Raw genomic sequence first — 15307 nt, 5'->3', positions numbered from 1 at the left:
GCTGCTTTGCTGCCTCAGGGCCTGGACAGCTTGCTATCATCGACAGAGAAATTAATTCCCAAGTTTATCAAGACATTTTGCAGGAGAATGTTAGGCTCCGTCTGCCAATTGAAGCTCAACAGAAGTTGAGTGATGCATCAGGACAACAACCTAAAACACAGAAGTAAATCAACAACAGAATGGCTTCAACAGAATAAAATATGCCTTCTGGAGTGGCCCAGTCAGAGTCCTACCTCAACCCGATTGAGATGCTGTGGCATGACCTCGAGAGCGGTTCACACCAGACGTCCCAAGAATATTGCTGAACTGAAACAGTTTTGTAAAGAGGAATGGTCCAAAATTCCTCCTGACCGTTGTGCAGGTCTGATCCACAACTACAGAAATGTTTGGTTGAGGTTATTGCTGCCAAAGGAGGGTCAACCAAAAAAAATCTAACATTTGGTATCGTCTTCACCATCACTCCACCCCTATCTGATGGCCAGTGCAAGTATCAACGTCATTGCATCCAACACCTCCAAGGGTTCACATACTTTTTCCACCCTGCACTGTGAATGTTTTCATGGTGTGTTCAATAAAGACATGAAAACGTCTAATTGTTTTTTTTGTTATTAGTAGCTTTATGAATGAATGTACTGTAGACTAGACATCATCTATATATATCTCTCTCTCTCTCTCTCTCTCTCGCTCTCTCTCGCTCTCTCTCGCGCTCGCTCTCTCTCTCTCTCTCTCTCGCTCTCGCTCTCGCTCGCTCTCTCTCTCTGGAAGGTTGTCTACCGTTCTGGGACTCTGTGGTGTGCTGGCCATATGCTGCAGTTGGGGAGATGATCAACACAACCTGTCCTGCTGTCTTCTCTTTTTGGGGGAATAACACAGGTGCAGGTGACATTTGTGTATGAGTTTACATAGTGGGTGGAGATGTACTGATGTGTATGTGACAGTACTGTATAACCTTTGGCCTCTACCTCAGCAGGGTCAGTCAGCAGAAACTGCACCAGCATCGGATGGTCGCGACCCTTCCCCCCGTACCACACAGCCTGTAGTGTGGGCGACGACGTTCCCATTCCAGAGGTGAAAGAGAGTTTAGAGATAAGGTTCAGGGGTAGGGTTGTGAAGGGAGAGTATATTACTGGAAATTTACCAGTAAACAACCAGAATTTTGGTAACTTTCAAGGAATATATGAATTTATCGATGACATCTAGTGGCCTTTTTGGGTATTTATTACAAAATTATTACAAGTGTCTGTAATTATCTCTGGCCCTCTGTGTGGCCCCATCACATGTAAAATATATATAACATCAAATAAGATTATTTAAAAATGTAAAATACCATGATAAAGCTGTAAACATTATCCTAAATATAAACCATCAATGTAGTGAACACCATTGGTTTTCAGGGTTTCATAGTCAAATCAATAGTATGGTGTTTAATATGTCAATATGTCTTTGTTGTAAATGTTTTGGGGCCAAACTGGTGGCAGTTGTGAAAAAAACCTATATTTGGAAATCTCATTCAAGTCTTGGGACTGATATTATCATCATGAGCAAAAGCAATTGGTTTTCTACTCAAAGTTGCAAAGACAATTTTATAAAACACAAGAGACCAGAAAAATAGATAAAAGGGTGTGGTGGCAGTAGCAGGAACAGCGACATCTAGTGGGCAACACTTGGTACTTTCACAATCATTTATGGTAAAGATTGCAAGTGACTTCAATGGCTAATTTCTCTGAACAGGGGGGATGAAAATCACCATGTTCAAAGGGAGTGCATTACAAAGGTTGAAGTATCAATACTCTAAGCAACAGCTTCATAATACTTTCAATCAATCAAATGTATTTAAAAAGCCCTTCTTACATCAACAGATGTCACAAAGTGCTTATAGGTAAACCTAGCCTAAAACCACAAAGAGCAAGCAATGCAGATATACAGTAGACGCACGGTGGCTAGGAAAAAAAACTAGAAAGCAGGAACCTCGCTGTGCCTGTGGAGATTAAAAGAGTACATGGCCATTAAGACTAGACTGTTCCTCAAGATGTTCAAACGTTCCTAGATGACCAGCAGTGTCAAATAATAATCACAGTGGTTATAGAGGGTGTAACAGGTCAGCACCTTAGGAGTAAATGTCAGTTGGCTTTTCATAGCCGAGCATTCAGAGGTCGAGACAGCAGATGTGGCAGAGAGAGATGGAGGGTTAAAACATCAGTTCCGGGATAAAGTAACAGGTCCGGTGAACAGGTCCGGTTCCATAGCAGCAGGCAGAACAGCAGAAAGGTCGACTGGGGAAGGGGACAGTCAGGAGTCGTCAGGCCAGGTTGTCCTGAGGCATGGGCCTAGGTCCTCTGCGAGCGAAGAGAGAGATGGAAGAATTAGAGGAAGCATGCTTAACATCACACAAGAAACCAGATAAGGCAGGAACATTTCACCAGATAAGACAGACTAACTCTTTGGGGGGGTGTAACGTCAGTGACTTGACTCCTGTCAAGACTTGATGCACCCCTCCTAGGGACAGCATGGGAGAGCACTAGCAAACCAGCCCCCGTAATAGTAATAATCCTTCCGTGGTCTCCAATTGCTCTTAAATATAAGTAAAACTTAATGCATGCTTTTCAACCGATCACTGCCTGCACCTGCCCGCCCGTCCAGCATCACTACTCTGGATAGTGTTTCAGGAATTATTATCTTATCTGTTTCTAACTACAGAAATTATTTCAGAACAATCTGAGTGGGTGTCATGGCTTGCTGAAATGACATGGAATGACCCCAGAGCCTCAAAGCTGATCTAGGATCAGGTCCCCCTGTTCATATAATTGTACTTATTATGATCTAAAATAGAGAACTGATCCTAAATGAGCACCCGTACTCTGAGAGGCTTCATTAGTACAGGTCCTGGTGTCAAGTGGGAGTGCCGATATAAGATCTGTTTGTTTTTAGATCATAATGAACAAAAGTATATGGACACGGTGAAGCTGATCTTAGATCAGTTCCACTACTCTGAGCCTGAATATGGGTTCTGATCTCTATGTGAAACCTATGCAGGACTCCTACTTTGCCACTGTCAAGCTGATCTACACCATCGGCTACGGCACCTCCCTGGTCTTCCTCTTCATCGCCGTGGTGATCCTATTGCTCTTCAGGTAGGAGGAGGTCAAAGGTCACAACAGGAGATTGTTTTGAGATCGTTGTTGGGTGAAGAAAAAGAATGGCTAGAATTTGCATACGCTACTGTAATACAGTAGGGGGGGGGGGCATACTAAAGCCGAGTGATATAATTTATGATCTCAATAACAAACACCTGCTAACGCCAGCACGTTCTCTCTCTCTCTCTCTCTCTGTCTCTCTGTCTCTCTCTGTCTCTCTCTGTCTCTCTGTCTCTCTGTCTCTCTCTGTCTCTCTCTGTCTCTCTCTGTCTCTCTCTGTCTCTCTCTGTCTCTCTCTGTCTCTCTCTGTCTCTCTCTCTCTCTCTCGCTCTCTCGCTCTCTCTCTCTCTCTCTATTTCAATTTAAGGGCTTTATTGGCTTCGGAAATGTGTTAACATTGCCAAAGCAAGTGAAGTAGATAAACAAAAGTGAAATAAACAATTAACAGTAAAAATTACACTTCCAAAAGAATAAAGACATTTCAAATGTCATATTATGTGCAAATAGTTAAAGTACAAAAGGGAAAATAAATAAACATAAATATGGGTTGTATCTACAATGGTGTTTGTTCTTCACTGGTTGCCCTTTTCTTGTGGCAACAGGTCAGGTATTCTGCCACTGTGTACTCTCTGTTTAGGGCCAAATAGCATTCTAGTTTACTCTGTTTTTTTTAAATTTCTTTCCAATGTGTCAAGTGTGTATGATTTTTTTGTTTTCTCATGATTTGGTTGAGTCAAATTGTGTTGCTGTCCTGGGGCTCTGTGGGGTGTGTTTGTGAACAGAGCCCCAGGACCATCTTGCTTAGGGGACTCTTCTCAACACATTATTGTTTCTAAACCTGAGGCTCCCCTATTGTTGTACTATTCTCCTTGACCTAATTTTAATGTCTTTCAATTGTTGGTTGAGAAGTGTGTCCTTCGTCCTGACAGTGTTTTTTGTGTGTGTGTGTGGTCCGTTGTCCTGACAATGTTTTGTGTGTGTGTCCTCTGTCCTGACAATGTTTTGTCTGTGTGTCCTCTGTCCTGACGGTGTTGTGGGTGTGTGTTCTTTGTCCTGACAGGGTTGTGTGTGTGTGTGTGTGTGTGTGTGTGTGGTCCTTTTGTATTTGTATTTATTATGGATTAGCTGTTGCCCATTAGCAGTTGCCAGCAGCAGCTACTCTTCCTGGGGTCCAGCAAAATTAAGGCAGTTATACATTTTAAAAACATTACAATACATACTCCGAGTGGCGCAGCGGTCTAAGGCACTGCATCTCAGTGCAAGAGGGATCACTACAGTCCCTGGTTCGGATCCAGGCTGTATCACATCCGGCTGTGATTGTGAATCCCATAGGGCGGCGCACAATTGGCCCAGCGTCGTCCGGGTTTGGCTTGGATAGGCCATCATTGTAAATAAGAATTTGAACTTAACTGACTTGCCAAGTTAAATACATTTTAAATATAAAATCATAACAGATTTCACAACATAAATGTGTGCCCTCAGGCCTCTCCTCTACTACCACATATCTATAACACAAAATCCATGTGTGTGTAGTGTGTATGTTATCATGTGTTTGTATGCATGTTTCTATGTTTGTGTTGCTTCACAGTCCCCGTTGTTCCATAAGGTGTATATTTATCTGTTTTTTAAATCTAATTTTACTGCTGGCATGAGTTACTTGATTGGAATAGAGTTCCATGTAGTCATGGCTCTGTAGTACTGTGGGCCTCCCATAGTCTTCTGGACTTGGGGACTGTGAAGAGACGTCTTGTGGGGTATGCATGGGTATCCCAGCTGTGTGCCAGTAGTTCAAACAGACAACTCAGTGCATTCAACATTTCAATACCTCTCACAAATACAAGTAGTGATGAAGTCAATCTCTCCTCCACTTTGAGCCATGAGAGATTGACAACAGACTATGATCTATAATGTCAGAAGCCGCACTGAAGTCTAACAAAACAGCCCCCACAATCTTTTTATAATCAATTTATCTCAGCTAATCATCAGTCATTTGTGTACAAGCTGTTCTTGTTGGATGTCCTTCCCTATAAGTGTGCCGAAAGTCTTGTCAATTTCTTTACTGTAAAATAGCATTTTATCTGGTCAAACACAATTTTTACTAAGGGTTGGTAACAGGCTGATTGGTCGGCTATTTGAGCCAGTAAAGGGGGCTTTACTATTCTTAGGTAGGGGAATAACTTTTGCTTCCCTCCAGGCCTGAGGGCACACACTTTCTAGTAGGCTTAAGTTGAATATTGTCCTGATGGTGTTGTGTGTGGTCCTTTGCCCTGATGGTGTTTTGTGTGTGCGGTCCTTGGTCCTGACCGTGCTTTGTGTTTACCCTGCGGTCCTTGGTCCTGACCGTGCTTTGCGTTTGCCCTGTGGTCCTTGGTCCTGACCGTGCTTTGCGTTTGCCCTGTGGTCCTTGGTCCTGACCGTGCTTTGCGTTTGCCCTGTGGTCCTTGGTCCTGACCGTGCTTTGCGTTTGCCCTGTGGTCCTTGGTCCTGACCGTGCTTTGTGTTTGCCCTGTGGTCCTTGGTCCTGACCCTGCTTTGTGTTTGCCCTGTGGTCCTTGGTCCTGACCCTGCTTTGTGTTTTCCCTGCGGTCCTTGGTCCTGACCCTGCTTTGTGTTTAACCTGCGGTCCTTGGTCCTGACTGTGTTCTGTGGTTCTTCCCAGGAGGCTTCACTGTGCCAGGAACTATATTCACATCCAGCTGTTTGTCACCTTCATGCTAAAGGCGGTGGCTGTGTTCATCAAGGACGCCACACTATTCGCCAGCGACGACACCAACCACTGCACCCTCTCCACCGTAAGTCAACCACTGCACCCTGTAAACCATAAATCAACCAATGCACCCTGTCCACCCTAAATCAACCACTGCACCCTGTCCACCCTAAATCAACCACTGCACCCTGTCCACCCTAAATCAACCACTGCACCCTGTCCACCCTAAATCAACCACTGCACCCTCCACTTCCCACTACTGTTACCTCTCTTTCTCAATCTTCCTTCCCATGCCCTCTCTCTCTCTCTGATTGAGAAAGACAATCTTCCTTCCCATGCCCCTCTCTCTCTCTGATTGTCTTTCTCAATCTTTCTTCCCATGCCCTCTCTCTCTGATTGTCTTTCTCAATCTTTCTTCCCATGCCCTCTCTCTCTCTGATTGTCTTTCTCAATCTTTCTTCCCATGCCCTCTCTCTCTCTCTGGTTGTCTTTCTCAATCTTTCTTCCCATGCCCTCTCTCTCTCTCTGATTGAGAAAGACAATCTTCCTTCCCATGCCCCTCTCTCTCTCTCTGATGGTCTTTCTCAATCTTTCTTCCCATGCCCTCTCTCTCTCTCTGATTGTCTTTCTCAATCTTTCTTCCCATGCCCTCTCTCTCTCTCTGATTGAGAAAGACAATCTTCCTTCCCATGCCCTCTCTCTCTCTCTGATTGAGAAAGACAATCTTTCTTCCCATGCCCTCTCTCTCTCTGATTGTCTTTCTCAATCTTTCTTCCCATGCCCTCTCTCTCTCTCTGATTGAGAAAGACAATCTTCCTTCCCATGCCCTCTCTCTCTGATTGTCTTTCTGATTGAGAAAGACAATCTTCCTTCCCATGCCCTCTCTCTCTCTCTGATTGTCTTTCTCTGATTGAGAAAGACAATCTTCCTTCCCATGCCCTCTCTCTCTCTCTGATGGTCTTTCTCAATCTTCCTTCCCATGCCCTCTCTCTCTCTCTGATTGTCTTTCTCAATCTTCCTTCCCATGCCCTCTCTCTCTCTCTGATTGTCTTTCTCAATCTTCCTTCCCATGCCCTCTCTCTCTCTCTGATTGTCTTTCTCAATGACCTCTTCCCTGGTTTTCCCCTCTCTCCAGGCAGCCTGTAAGGCATCAGTGGCCTTCTGTCACTACTGTGTCATGACTAACTTCTTCTGGCTCCTGGTTGAGGCCCTCTACCTCAACTCACTGCTCCTCTCCTCCTTCCACCACTACCGTCGCTGCCTCTGGGGCTTTGGCCTGCTGGGCTGGGGTAAGCACTTTCTACCTCACCCCTGTCTGTCTGTAGTAATTCCTTTAGTTCATTTAAGAGCCATTTGTTTATGTGGCTTGGGTTCGTGGTGTGTCACTATTCAAATCCTGTTTAATATTCATTCCACTATGCACTTTTAGAATGAATTCAAATGAACTCAAACTGTGCAAAACAAAACATCACTTGCTTACTATTTTTAAATGGCACAAATAACTCTCTAGATAGGAGTAAACTTTCATTATGGAACCATCTAAGTTAAACTTAGTGGCCTGTGGCAATTCTCACTGGTATTTTGGATTGGATTAAGAGTTGAATAATATTTCCCCCCCCCCCTATGCTGTCTAGTGTTCCATGCTTATTAAAGTTCTTAATCATCTGAGATACATATTTTTTCTTCGATGAGGTGCCTCCTTGATATGCATATGAATCAAGAGATTGATAATGAATAGTTCTGCCACGATTTCTCCTGCAATCGGATCATGATGCACATTCTGCTGAGATGTGAACAGCAGGTGTTTCCCACCTGTTAATGAAATGCTTAAATACATTACCTTTACCATTTCAATGCTTGGTCCTTAGACATTCAGGTGTATTTAACTGAAGCAGAACGGGGAGTAGGTTACCGAGAAGTTCTCGTAAAACCTGTCCAGCTACTGCAAGTAGTACTTAGTTCTATGTTCTCCATAATTACTCAGTAAGTGCTACATCTCAGCATATAATTGTTACATCCACCGACTAGTCCAAAATGTACATCTTATTTTCTATAATTACTATATGTCACTCATGTTCAGCCAAACAGCACATTCCTTCTTCCATCTTCACAAACTTTTACATTTGCCTCCACTCATTACAGTAACATTATGATTTTACATGAACATGTTTCCTTTTCAAGTTGATTCTTGGCCTTCATTTTTTTAGGTGTACCCATCATCTTCACAGTCATATGGATTGGGTCCAGGGTGTGTTTTGAGGATACTGAGTGAGTATTACTCTGTCATTCTCTCACAGTACTGTATAGTGCATTCGGAAAGTATTCAGACCCCTTCACATTTTTACATTACAACCTTATTCTAAAATTGATAAAAATGATTTATTTTCCTAAAACTACACACAATAAATACCCCATAATGACAAAGCAAAAACAGGTTGTAACGGGTGTCGTCTTCTGAAGAGGAGGAATCGGACCAAAGCGCAGCGTGGTAAGTGTTCATGACTTTTTATTAAACAGAACACTGAAACGAAAATGACAAAGTGAATAAACGAAACCGAAACAGTACTGTCAGGTGCAAAACACTAAACAGAAAACAACTGTTTTCTGAGAAAAAGCTACCTAAGTATGGTTCCCAATCAGAGACAACGATAGTCAACTGTTCCTGATGGAGAACCATACCCGGCCAAAACAAAGAAATACAAAACATAGAAAAAAGAACATAGAATGCCCACCAAAATCACCCCCTGACCAAACCAAAATAGAGACATAAAAAGCTCTCTAAGGTCAGGGCGTGACACAGGTTACAAAATAATTACAAAAATACTTTCTCTAAACTCAGCAAAAAAATGAACGTCCCTTTTTCAGGACCCTGTCTTTCAAAGATAATATGTAAAAATCCAAATAACTTCACAGATCTTCATTGTAAAGGGTTTAAACACTGTTTCCCATGCTCGTCCAATGAACCATAAACAATTCATGAACATGCACCTGTGGAACGGTCGTTAAGACACTAACAGCTTACAGACGGTAGGCAATTAAGGTCACAGTTATGAAAACCTAGGACACTAAAGAGGCCTTTCTACTGACACTGAAAAACACCAAGATCCCTGCTCATCTGCAAGAACATACCTAAGACATGCTGCAAGGAGACATGGGGACTGCAGATGTGGCCAAAGCAATAAATTGCAATGTCCGTACTGAGGGATGCCTAAGACAGCGCTATATGGAAACAGGACTGACAGCTGATCATCCTAGCAGTGACAGACCACGTGTAAACACCTACACAGGATCGGTACATCTGAACATCACACCTGCGGGACAGGTAGAAGATGGCAACAACTGCCTGAGTTACACCAGGAACGCACAATCCCTGAATCAGTGCTCAGACTGTCTGCAATAGGCTGAGAGAGGCTGGACTGAGGGCTTGTAGGCCTGTTGTAAGGCAGGTCCTCACCAGACATCACTGGCAAAAACGTCACCTATGGACACAAACCCACCGTCGCTGGATCAGACAGGACTGGCAAAAAGTGCTCTTCACTGACGAGTTGCGGTTTTGTCTCACCAGGAGTGATGGTCGGATTCGCGTTTATCGCTGAAGGAATATTACACCAAGGCCTGTACTCTGGAGTGGGATCGATTTGGAGGTGGAGGGTCCGTCATGGTCTGGGGTGGTGTGTCACAGCATCATCGGACTGAGCGAAGATATCCTCCTCCCTCATGTGGTACCCTTCCTGCAGGCTCATCCTGACACGACCCTCCAGCATGACAATGCCACCAGCCATACTGCTCGTTCAGTGAGTGATTTCCTGCAAGACAGGAATGTCAGTGTTCTGCTATGGCCAGCGAGGAGCCCGGATCTCAATCCCGTTGAGCACTGGGACCTGGGACCTGTTGAATCGGAGGGTGAGGGCAAGGGCCATTCCCCCCAGAAATGTCCGGGAACTTGCAGGTGCCTTGGTGGAAGAGTGGGGTAACATCTCACAGCAAGAACTGGCAAAGCTGGTTCAGGCCATGAGGAGGAGATGCACTGCAGTACTTAATGCAGCTGGTGGCCACACCAGATACTGACGGTTACTTTTGATTTATTTTGACCCCCCCACCCTTTTTTAAGGGACACATTATTCACATAGTCACATGTCTGTGGAACTTGTTCAGTTTATGTTTCAGTTGTTGAATCTTGTTATGTTCATACAAATATTTACACATGTTCAGTTTGCTGAAAATAAACGCAGTTGACAGTGAGAGGACGTTTCTTTTTTTGCTGAGGTATTCAGACCCTTTGCTATGAGAATTGAAATTGAGCTCAGGTGCATCCTGTTTCCATTAATCATCCTTGCAATGTTTTTTACAACTTAATTGGAGTCCACCTCCAATTAAGAGCTCAGAGACAGGATTGTGTTGGTACCCCTACCAGATCTGGGCAGGTGTACCAAAGTATTTCTGCAGCATTGAAGGTCCCCCAAAACATTGTGGCCTTCATCATTCTTAAATGGAAGAAGTTTGGAACCACAAAGACTCTTCCTAGAGCTGGCGGCCTGGGTAAACTGAGCAATCGGGGGAGAAGGGCCTTGGCATGACCAAGAACCCGATGGTCACTCTGACAGAGCTTCAGAGTTACTCTGTGGAGATGGGAGAACATTGCAGAAGGACAACCATCTCTTCAGCACTCCACCAATCAGGCCTTTATGGTAGAGTTGCCAGACGGGAGCCACTCCACAGTAAAAGACACATGACAGCCCACTTGGGGCAAAGGTTCATCTTCCAACAGGACAACAACCCTAAGCACACAGCCAAGACAATGCAGGACTGGCTTCGGGACAAGTCTCTGAATGTCCCTGAGTGTCTCAGCCAGAGGCCAGACTTGAACCTGATCTCTGGAGAAACCTGTAAATAGCTGTGCAGCAACGCTCCCTATCTAACCTGACAGAGCTGGAGAGGATCTGCAGAGAAGTATGGTAGAAAGTCTTCAGATACAGGTGTGCCAAGCTTTTAGCGTCATACCCAAGAAGACTCGAGGCTGTAATTGCTAACAAAGGTGCTTCAACAAAGTACTGAGTAAAGGGTCTGAATACTTATGTAAATGTGAAGTTTATTTTTAATACATTTGCAAAAATGTCTACATCTGTTTTTGCTTGGTCATTATGGGGTATTGTATTGTGTGTAGATTTCTGAGGGTGAAAAATATATGTAATACCTTTTAGAATAAGGCTATAATGTAACAAAATGTGGAAAAAGTCAAGGGATCTGAATACTTTCCGAATGCACTGTATACCTGATAACCCGAATCGGATCCTGTCCTCAATTGAAGCCATTTTCTTTCCTCTGGAAAATGTGCTACTCGCTATTCTCAGTAGGGTTGTACCGTCAGTGTTTACATGGAACTATAATATTCACAGAGAAAGACTCTAGTGACTCTTACTCCCACCAGAGAGTTCTGTCTGACCGATCGTTCGCATTTCCTCCTATAGATGCTGGGACATCAATGAGGACTCCCCCTATTGGTGGATCGTAAAAGGGCCAATTGTTGTTTCTATCGGGGTGAGTAGACCCTACAGGGGTGCAGTCATACACAATGTGTCATATTTTAAAGGGAGATACTTACTGATTATAGGCCATTTATATCATGGCATTGTTCAATACTCGTTTCTGACTAGCTTGAAGGGCATTCTAGAGTACATATTATATAAAGTGGAACTTAAAGCATTAACTACTTTGCAGATATCAAACAAACAAACAATCATAATATCAGTTAAAAATATGTAATTCCCAGTTTATGCCTCAAAACCAACTTTAAGAGGTTATAAAAATAGGTTATATTTCACAAATTCCATGACGTACAGTAAGACATTGTTGGCAGAATAGATGGATGCAGTTCAATGCATAATTAATATAATTCACCAATATATTTCTTTGTAGTCCCAAAAATATCAGGTTGTAAATCTCAGCTGGCCTGGTACATTGTTTGCTGCCTCCATTCAGGATGCACTGGTTCAGTTTCATTGACTCAATATTTTGAACAGAAACGGACAAATGTAACTAAAGGCTGGGAATGTCAATACAATCCAACTAGCAAGGGCAATGATCACAAGTCAGTCGTAATGTAACTAAAGGCTGGGAATGTCAATACGATCCAACTAGCAAGGGCAATGATCACAAGTCAGTCATAACGTAGCTAATAGGGCTGGGAATGTCAATACAATCCAACTAGCAAGGGAAATGATCACAAGTCAGTCGTAATGTAACTAAAGGCTGGGAATGTCAATACAATCCAACTAGCAAGGGCAATGATCACAAGTCAGTCGTAATGTAACTAAAGGCTGGGAATGTCAATACGATCCAACTAGCAAGGGCAATGATCACAAGTCAGTCATAACGTAGCTAATAGGGCTGGGAATGTCAATACAATCCAACTAGCAAGGGCAATGATCACAAGTCAGTCGTAATGTAACTAAAGGCTGGGAATGTCAATACAATCCAACTAGCAAGGGCAATGATCACAAGTCAGTCGTAATGTAACTAAAGGCTGGGAATGTCAATACAATCCAACTAGCAAGGGCAATGATCACAAGTCAGTCGTAATGTAGCTAATAGGGCTGGCACACACACACACAAGGCCTGCGGGCCGAATAGGACACACAAGGCCTGCGGGCCGAATAGGACACACAAGGCCTGCGGGCCGAATAGGACACACAAGGCCTGCGGGCCGAATAGGACACACAAGGCCTGCGGGCCGAATAGGACAGTATAAATGAGTCAACAGTTGAGTCATCTAGTAATTACAGCCTGATGTGCTTGCATCAGTGTATTCAAATTCAATTGTGCTGCTTTCGTGTGTCCCATTTACAGCACACAGTGGAGGGAAAGTGTACAGACGCATGCCACAGTCCTAGCTAGGCTACTAAAATGTTGTAGTCTGGCTTTGGTCTTTTGTTAAAGCTTGAGAATGAATAACTAAAAAACTAAACCTGCAACAAAACACCATGAATAGGCCTATGACAGCAACATTTGAGCAGTAGCCTAGGCTAGCTATTCAACTACAATACATTGAGTGCACCATATAGCAATGTTGCATTCACCCGCACAAGTTCAGTGTTGCTAACTAATTTTCAGGGTAAGTTGCTAGAGGCAGGTTGATTTGTTGCTATAAGTTGCTAAATTACATTGTGATGTCATTGCGTGATAACGTAAAACTGCGTCATTATGTAGAATACATAATAACGTTACTCAAATTGACTGGCCATCTCTGCAAAAAATATGATTTGACATTTGTTCAGGTACAGACTCCCACTCTTTTCTGTACTTCTGGCTGTACAATTTTGATTGAGACATGTTGATTGATGTTGTAAGTTCTGTTCAAGATCAAACATTAGTGACCAACTACAATCATTGGGTTTGGCTCATCGAACCCGTACTACTGCTGCTGCAGTCAGCCAACAATGATTTGCAATTTGCTGAAATTGCTGCTGGCCTGCTGCTGCCTGTGCACGAGCTGAGCGCCTGCTGCTGACATCACTCACAATGCACTTTTGCAGCCAGGCACATGTGTTGTGACTGAGTGTGTGACAGAGAAAATCGCTTTTGTGTCATTTAGAGGGAAAATGTGTGCATTTTAACATTTGAGTCACTTTTCAGAAGTTGCTAAAAGTTCCAAATACATTTTTTAAAGTAGCTAAATTTGTTGCTAGGTGCTGTTTGAAAAAAAAAAGAGTTGCCAGCGTAGTCTGAAAAGTTGCTAAATCTAGCAACAAAATTGCTAAATTGGCAGCACTGCCAGTGATACTGTACATGCAGTGCAATTGAAAAAATCTTACATGTTTAAAATGTTACAACAACCTATAGCTACGTTCTTGTTTTTTGGAGTTAAATACTTTCGGATTAGGGTCGCAGCATATTATGCACATCTGCAAGCATCAAATCAAATTTCATTTGTCACATGCGCCGGATACAACAGGTAGACCTTACAGTGAAATAGCAGCAAATGTTGGACAAATATTATATCTCTTTTGTTTTAATGTTACAATGCTATATACAGCATCCTATGTACATAAGTGGACATTATAAAGAGTGAATTTGTTGTGTTTTATCTATATGGCCCGTGAGCTGAATGAGTTTGACACCCCTGTGCTAGCATATCTATTTATCTAGCTAGCTATTTATTTAACAAGCTAAATACATTTGCTAACTAGCTAGTTATGCTAAACTTGAACGACTGTTATCCACAGTTAGCATGTCTCTTAGTTGCCAATCAAATATATTTGTCATTGACCAAATGGACGGGCAGGCAGGTAAGTTTCCATTCAGTTGTCAAAACGTGGGTTGGGGCAGGCTACTCTTCCACATCATTTATCAGTGCAATTTTGACGGTTTATCTAATGTTACCTCGTTAGATTTGAGCTAATCTCGCTCTGGCAAGCGTTGGTTGATTTTGTTGTTGATGTGCATAAGCAACTGAGGGAGAGAGAGTTTACATTCTCATTGTTGTTTGATTAATAGAACTGTAAAGTTCCCAAATGTAAGAGGGATCCCTTCCTATTTACATATTAGCAGAAATCCATTCAGGTGTATTTTGTGGCTTTTGGCAAATGGGTTCTAATGATCTAAAGTCACACTGTTGCTACTGCCTGTAAACACACTTCAGTTGAAATTGAATGATGTCAGGCCCCTGTGGCAAATGGCTCATTTGCATATAGGCCTACTGTAGCTCTGATTGGCAATAGCGCACCGGTCTGTGTAGACATGTGTTTTTTTAGGTTTAATTTACAGTACTGCAGTATTTTTTTTTTTTACCTTTTATTTAACCAGTTAGGCCAGGTGAGAACAAGTTCTCATTTATAACTGCGACCAGGCCAAGATAAACACAAAGCAGTGCGACAAAAAACAACGACACAGAGTTACACACGGGATAAACAAACGTACAATCACACAATAGGAACATCTGTATACAGTGTGTGCAAATGACGTAAGGAGGTAAGGCAATAAATAGGCCAATAGTGGCAAAGTAATTACAATTTAGCAATTTACACTGGAGTGATATATGTGCAGATGAGGATGTGCAAGTAGAAATACTGGTGTGCAAAAGAGCAGAAAAACAAAAACATATATGGGGATGAGGTAGGTAATTGGCTGGATGGGCTAATTACAGATGGGCTGTGTACAGTTGCAGCGATCGGTAAGCTGCTCTGACAGCTGACGCTTAAAGTTAGTGAGGGAGATAAGTTTCCAACTTCAGTGATTTTTGCAATTCGTTCCAGTCATAGGCAGCAGAGAACTGGAAGGAAAGGAATTAATTGTCCAAACTTGGCCACTTTCCCACTCTATATTGCTATAGAATTTTCACAAAGGCCTTACTATATGTCATTCTCAAACATTCTATGGATTTATGAAAATGACCATTTTTAAGTGCTCATTTGCCAGAAATTGTTTTTTAAAAAGTGTCATTCTTCCTGGGGGTGTAAATAGACCAATT

At 42.8% G+C, this 15307-nt stretch overlaps 1 protein-coding gene across 2 annotated transcripts in view; it reads left to right on the top strand.

Moving 5' to 3' along the window:
- The window catches only part of LOC112246713 (growth hormone-releasing hormone receptor-like), a 44137-nt gene that overhangs the window by 15464 nt on the left and 13366 nt on the right, over positions 1 to 15307 (top strand). The window contains exons 3-9 of one of the 2 annotated variants that reach the window (XM_042322984.1): positions 766 to 873; positions 971 to 1068; positions 3034 to 3131; positions 5794 to 5926; positions 6977 to 7130; positions 8049 to 8109; positions 11310 to 11379. In XM_042322984.1, the coding sequence (XP_042178918.1) occupies positions 766 to 873; positions 971 to 1068; positions 3034 to 3131; positions 5794 to 5926; positions 6977 to 7130; positions 8049 to 8109; positions 11310 to 11379 (722 nt within the window). Of the gene's footprint in view, positions 1 to 765; positions 874 to 967; positions 1069 to 3033; positions 3132 to 5793; positions 5927 to 6976; positions 7131 to 8048; positions 8110 to 11309; positions 11380 to 15307 lie in introns of both variants that reach the window. The other variant, XM_024415213.2, reaches the window with a different exon arrangement.

This window comes from Oncorhynchus tshawytscha, linkage group LG06, assembly GCF_018296145.1.
Source record: "Oncorhynchus tshawytscha isolate Ot180627B linkage group LG06, Otsh_v2.0, whole genome shotgun sequence".
In the NCBI taxonomy this organism is placed as follows: domain Eukaryota; kingdom Metazoa; phylum Chordata; class Actinopteri; order Salmoniformes; family Salmonidae; genus Oncorhynchus; species Oncorhynchus tshawytscha.
The sequence above is the reverse complement of the archived record's forward strand: the minus strand, read 5'-3'. Positions and strand labels throughout refer to the sequence as shown.